The sequence below is a fragment of the Mangifera indica genome, chromosome 4 (assembly GCF_011075055.1).
Source record: "Mangifera indica cultivar Alphonso chromosome 4, CATAS_Mindica_2.1, whole genome shotgun sequence".
Lineage (NCBI taxonomy): Eukaryota > Viridiplantae > Streptophyta > Magnoliopsida > Sapindales > Anacardiaceae > Mangifera > Mangifera indica.
In genome coordinates this window covers 5,964,091-5,970,091 of record NC_058140.1, presented here as the reverse complement: position 1 = coordinate 5,970,091, position 6,001 = coordinate 5,964,091, and the positions used below count along the sequence as shown (strand labels likewise).

Genomic DNA, 6,001 nt, shown 5'->3' with positions numbered 1-6,001 from the left:
GGCAAGAATCAAAAAATTCTTCGGAATCTGAAAAATACGAGTCGATATATCCTAAAACGGTGAAATTCGAAAAAATAGAACTGAAATTCGAATTCTAAAAGTTGAAATACCTTAAAATGGCAAGAATCAAAAAATTCTTCAAAAATCTGAAAAATACGAGTCGATATATCCTAAAACGGTGAAATTCGAAAAAATGAAACTGAAATTCGAATTGTAAAAGTTGAAATACCCTAGAATGCCAACAATCGAAAAATTCTTAAGAAATCCGAAAAATACGAGTCGATATATCCTAAAACGGTGAAATTCGAAAAAACATAAAATTTCATTTATAATGCACCTACAATGTTTAATATCAAAATGCCCCCAAATTTTAATAACATTTCATTTCAACCCTCAATTATCTCTTTTTTTATTTAACACCCTTGTATATTATCTTGTATCAAAGCAATATCTATCTATTCTTAGCATGTTATATAAATCTTTTATATATTGTATAATATAAAAAAAAACCCCATATTTGTCTAACATTACATTTAACCCTTATATTATGATATATAAACAAGGCTTAACAAATAAAATTAAGTTTTAGGCTAAGATTAGTATAAATACCTTTTTTCGATGAATAGTTTTTTTCGAGTCGAATTCAAAAATACGAACTTCTTCCATCCGAACGAATCCCTACTAATTGATCTTAAATAAAAAAAAGAGTGAAAGTGAGTGTTTGAGTGATATGAGAAGTGTGTGTAATAAAAGTGAGTGAGGAGGGTTTATATAGATGAGGGGGAGGGTAATTTTGGTATTTTAGAAAAAAGTTATGAAATAAAGAAATATCAAAATGCCCTTACAATGTTTAATATCAAAATACCCCATAATTTTAATAAAATTTCATTTAACCCCTCATAGTGAGTGAGGAGAGTTTATATAAATTAGGGGAAAGGTAATTTTGGTATTTTAAAAAAACTCATGGTGTTTAATATCAAAATACCCCTCTAATTTTAATAAAATTTCATTTAACCTCTCATAATGAGTGAGGAGGGTTTATATAAATAAGGGGAAGGGTAATTTTGATATTTTAAAAAAAATCATGCGCATTTTTGCTTAAGAATAGTGATTTTGGACATTTTTGCTTGAAAATAGTGATTTTGGGCATTTTGGTCATTTTTTATAATTTCCCTTTATTCGAAGACAAGGCTCTAATTTCAATATCAAAATGGATCAATCATGGTCAAGTAGTGACTTGCCTAATCAGGTGTGGATCACCATTTCAAACGAGGAATGGAAAATTGCACATATTATCAATTACAACAAAGATAAAACACAATAGTCTGCATAAACCTACAGCAATGACAGTCCACAAGTAAGAGCAAAATCATTAAATATTTCCCTAATGACATAATTTCCCGAATTATTCTTCGAAACAGGAAGACTTATTATAATTTCTGTCATTCGCTTGGTCTGTAAAAATAATGAAGCTTAATACAAGAACATCAAACTGGCCTCAATTGGATTGTTGAAGCTGAACAACACAGCAAACAGTCCTCACAAGCCTATGATTCACCAGAAACTCAAGTACCAAGGTTACAGACGCTGTAGAATAATTACCAATATTAGTGCATGTGACTTAATATATAGAAGCAGAAGGCATCTTCCTAAAGGCAAAGGAATAAACATTCATAGCACACTAAATACACTGAAGACCTAAATTGGCCACTCAACTCAAGCTAGATTTAGTTTGATTGGTATATCAGCTTCATTATTAACTGATATAAACAAAAATGATGAGAATAAAACACAACAGTACATGTATATACAAAATAACATAACACCGTAGCTCATCAGTAAGCAAAAAGAATCAAATACTGGTTGTACACAATTGATTGTCCTAAACATAATAATCAGCTCTCTTTATAATCTTTAATAAGTCGTGCTTCAAAGCCCCCACCTGCTCTCTTCTCAAGCGAATAAGGCATATAGGTCCCAAGAATTCTATCCCATATTACAAAGAATGGTTGGGCAAAGTTGTATTTGCTACCATAAAGCTGATGGTGCACATCATGATATGCAGTATTGTTTCTGAAGAAGAATTGGAAGAGGTTTCCAGGAAGCCATAATCCACAGTGGTCATCCACTGTTTTGATTGTAGCAAAGGAGAAGAAAAAGATGGAAGCTCGAGGAGACATACCAGAGAGGAGAAAAGATAAAGCTCCTCCAATTGTGTCATTAAGAAGCCCCTCAATTGGGTGATTATAGAGAGCACCAAATGCATAAGGGACAACAAGTCGATGATGTAGAGAATGGATATGTCGATACAAAAATTTGTTGTGGTGCATGTATCTGTGCATAAAATATTGCCACGTATCCATAACCAACATCGCTATTACAAATTGTCTAGCTAAAGCAGATAGAGAGGACTGTTGATTGGCAGAAACTTCAGCATCACTTCCTGTTACCTATGAGAACAAGATACCGCCACAAATTAGTAATATAACTAGTTTCTGCTTATTTATTATCAAGCAATAATGATAAAAAAAACAGCGAGATGATAAAGTAGAGCAACAATACGGAGAATAATAAGATGCAGCAGGCAGCAGTCTTTGATGCCGAATAAAAACAATCATAAGATGGTCTGGGTAATACCAGCCAAGTTATTAATTTATCACCGATCAGACACTTTGAATTCAATTAAATTCATCATACGTTAAAGAAAACAACTCTGAAAGTAGAAATTTGAACTAAAGTCTTCTTGCAAAATCTATATAGCTTAGCTCACAGACTACATGATACAACAAATTAAGGACCAGAATTCTTCTAATTATGTGAACTCGTAAATTCAGTGCAGTCAATTATCAACATGGATTCCATAATGTTTCCACTGATGTCTTTGAGATTCGTGTCCAATTGATAACTTTATCATGCCATATATATCTTAAGACGGTACATCAAATACTACATGAGTTGTTTTAACGCATTTATACAACAAACACCCTCCTCATATTGAGCCAAAAGTGGCACATACAATGACAAAACTGCAAACACAAAAGAAATATACTAGCACTAATCTGCATATGTTAAATCTACAATTTAACACAAAATTCAACATGCTAATTCGCCACCAATCAAACATATTCTTCATATCATGAGATAATAAAGTTCAAACGTCAGAGCACTTCTTCAAAAATCTATCACACAGTTTCTCATGATCAAATTATTTATCTTTCTAGCAAAAAAAAAAAAAAATCATAGTCTCTAAGGACGATAAATCTACCGTAAAGCTGAAATTGGAGGACAAAATAGGTACAGAATTATTTTTCTCATATATATACTAACAATTTAGTTAACACTTGAAAAAGAAGGACAAGAAGGAAAAAAAACTGCAAAGCCTATAATCGATCATCAAAAGTCGACTCCAAACAACTTAGTAATTCATAAATTTAAATTTAAAATAAAGAAAGAGTAAACTAAAACAAACCCATGTCGATAAATCAAGTTCAGAATCAACAAGCATTTAAAAAAAAAAAAAAACTAACCGAAAACAAGATAATAGCAACAATAGCCTGAATAAATTGCTGAAAAAGAACGCCTTTGACAACAGCTAATTTAGATACCAAATTCTTCTGATCTTCATCTTGTCTAGAGTGCAATCTATAATTTTGAAGGTTATCAAATGAACCAAGCACGACATACAACCCTGAATAAAGCCAATAAACTATAATCGGAAGAAAGGTGCCCAAAAGCTCGTCGGAAAGCCGAAACTCCATTATTCTTTTACAAATTCAACAAATAGGACACAAGTCAATGTGCCCTAATGTTGTGTTATACAAACAAATACCAATAGGTTTCGATTTTTCCTATGGGATCAAACAACCCTAACCTATATTCGTTTATTTAATACCTCCTAAACGTAGGCAGCCCCCTTTCTTTCTAATTGTGCTAAGAGCGAGGCACCGATAAATATCGTTGAGGATACTGTTACAAATATGACGTGGAGGTTTCTGAATGGCTTATTTTGCTTCTGATCGCACTTAGTGGTGATGGGTTCAAATACGATCTCCATATGTTTTTTCTATTTTAGGACCAAATTTTCAAATTCTCATTTTATAGTTTATTATTAAAGGTAACGGAGGAAGAAAAATTAATTAAAATAGACATAAAATTTTATGTTTAAATTTTTTTTGATAAATTTTAAGTGATTTTATTTTTTTAAGTAAATTTAATTTTTATTCTAATAATACTTTTTACCTTATTATTTTATATTCGAAATAGTTTAATTAAACAATTTTCTTTTTTTCTATATCATCATATTAAATACACAGATTAATTTTTGTGTAATTGTTAATATTTATAGATAAAAAACAGATTAATTTTTTATGTAAAGGTTGATATTTATAAATTGTAACAAAATGATGAACACAACTATACAAAGTGCGTATGGATACGAAATGTTGCGTGCGGATGCAAAAGTATGCAAGAGGGTGCAAAAGAGTATACGCGGATGCGAATGAGTGCATGCGGGCGTGATTATATATAAAAGGAGTGCAAATATATATATATGTATACACTTGCTCGCACCATTTCACATCCTTTCGCACTCGCTCTCACCCTTTTGCACCTGCATACACCCTTTCACACCTACATGCACTCTTTTGCATTTGAACGCACTTTGTATAGTTATGTTCATTATTTTTTTACGATTTGTAAATATTACTTTTACAATAGAAATTAATCAGTTTTCAATACATAAATATCAACAATTACACAAAAATAAATATAAAATTAATTTGTATACTTAATATGATGATACAGGAGAAAAAAAGATTGTTCAGTAAAAACTATTATGAATATGAAGTAATAAGATAAAAGGTATTATTGGAATAAATTTTAAATTTGTTTAAAAAAGTAAATCACTCAGAGTTTACCGAAAAAGATTTAGGTGAAAAATTTTATGTCTATTTTAATTAATTTCCCATGAATGAATTCTATTAAGGTGTTTTTAATTTAGGTAATATTATTATCAAATTTAAGAAATTATTTTAAAGATAAATTAATTATAATAAATTAAAATTAAAATGATAATTTTTAAATAAATAAGATGAAAATGATATTAAGATTATCACTTATATTTCTTATCTGATAAAAGATTTAAAAGATAATATAATAATATAAATAATAAAAGATAGAGAATCTATCCTAGTATTATTTGTTAAGTTTTATTTTAAAAATAAATCCTTCAATAACAAATATATAAAATTTTAATCTATTTAATAAAAAAATTTAAAAGTATTGCTTAACTAGAAATAAAATGATATAAAAATATTTTTTCAGAAAAAGAAGAGATAAATGCATTCCCCTGTGTAAGGAAATGGTTGTATACACAATTCTTCCTCAAAATAATACAATTAACTTATTTCCTTTTTTTTTTTTTTTTGAAGAAAGAATACCATAGAATAATATTATATGTAAAACTGCCACTTTATAGTCATATTTGATGAGAAGGAATACTTAGAATAATCCTTCAATGCTTAGAAACTCCATGGAGCACATGGTGTAAGCACCAATAACAAAAATATACAATCGCGAAGCAGTTGTGTGGTTGTTGTAGCTTTATCAATTATTGCACTTTATGTTCATTTCCTTTCTTCCCATGTGAGTTTCCAAGATGGACAAATCCAAAAGATTCACCAAAAGGATATCAGTCTCTTACAATGCCTCAAACTCTTTATTCTTAACAACTTTCTTCTGAAAGATGAGGCTGGTTTGCTGTGTTCGCTTGCAGGGTACTAAAAAATCACAATTCAGTAAAATAGTACCGTTTCTCTCAAATTTTGCAACATCAGTGCATTGTGAAAAGAGACACATAATAGAAAATAGGAAATGTTAACCAACCTTTTCCTTTGTTTTTGTTAGATGACAAGATAGAGGATTTTCGATCCACATAAGTGACTTTATCCATTCTTTTTTGTAGTTTGTAACTTGAAACCTGTAGAAGAATCGTGTCAATAAC

General features: G+C 29.9%; 1 protein-coding gene across 1 annotated transcript; it reads right to left on the bottom strand.

Moving 5' to 3' along the window:
• Positions 1-1,686: 1,686 nt before the first annotated feature.
• On the bottom strand, positions 1,687-3,938 carry LOC123212868 (sphinganine C4-monooxygenase 1-like). Its single transcript, XM_044632094.1, has 2 exons — positions 3,528-3,938; positions 1,687-2,450 (listed from the first exon to the last, which is right to left on the bottom strand). The coding sequence occupies exons 1-2, from the start codon at positions 3,756-3,758 to the stop codon at positions 1,896-1,898; spliced, it is 786 nt and encodes a 261-aa protein (XP_044488029.1). The 5' UTR covers positions 3,759-3,938; the 3' UTR covers positions 1,687-1,895.
• Between the last annotated feature and the right edge of the window lie 2,063 nt (positions 3,939-6,001).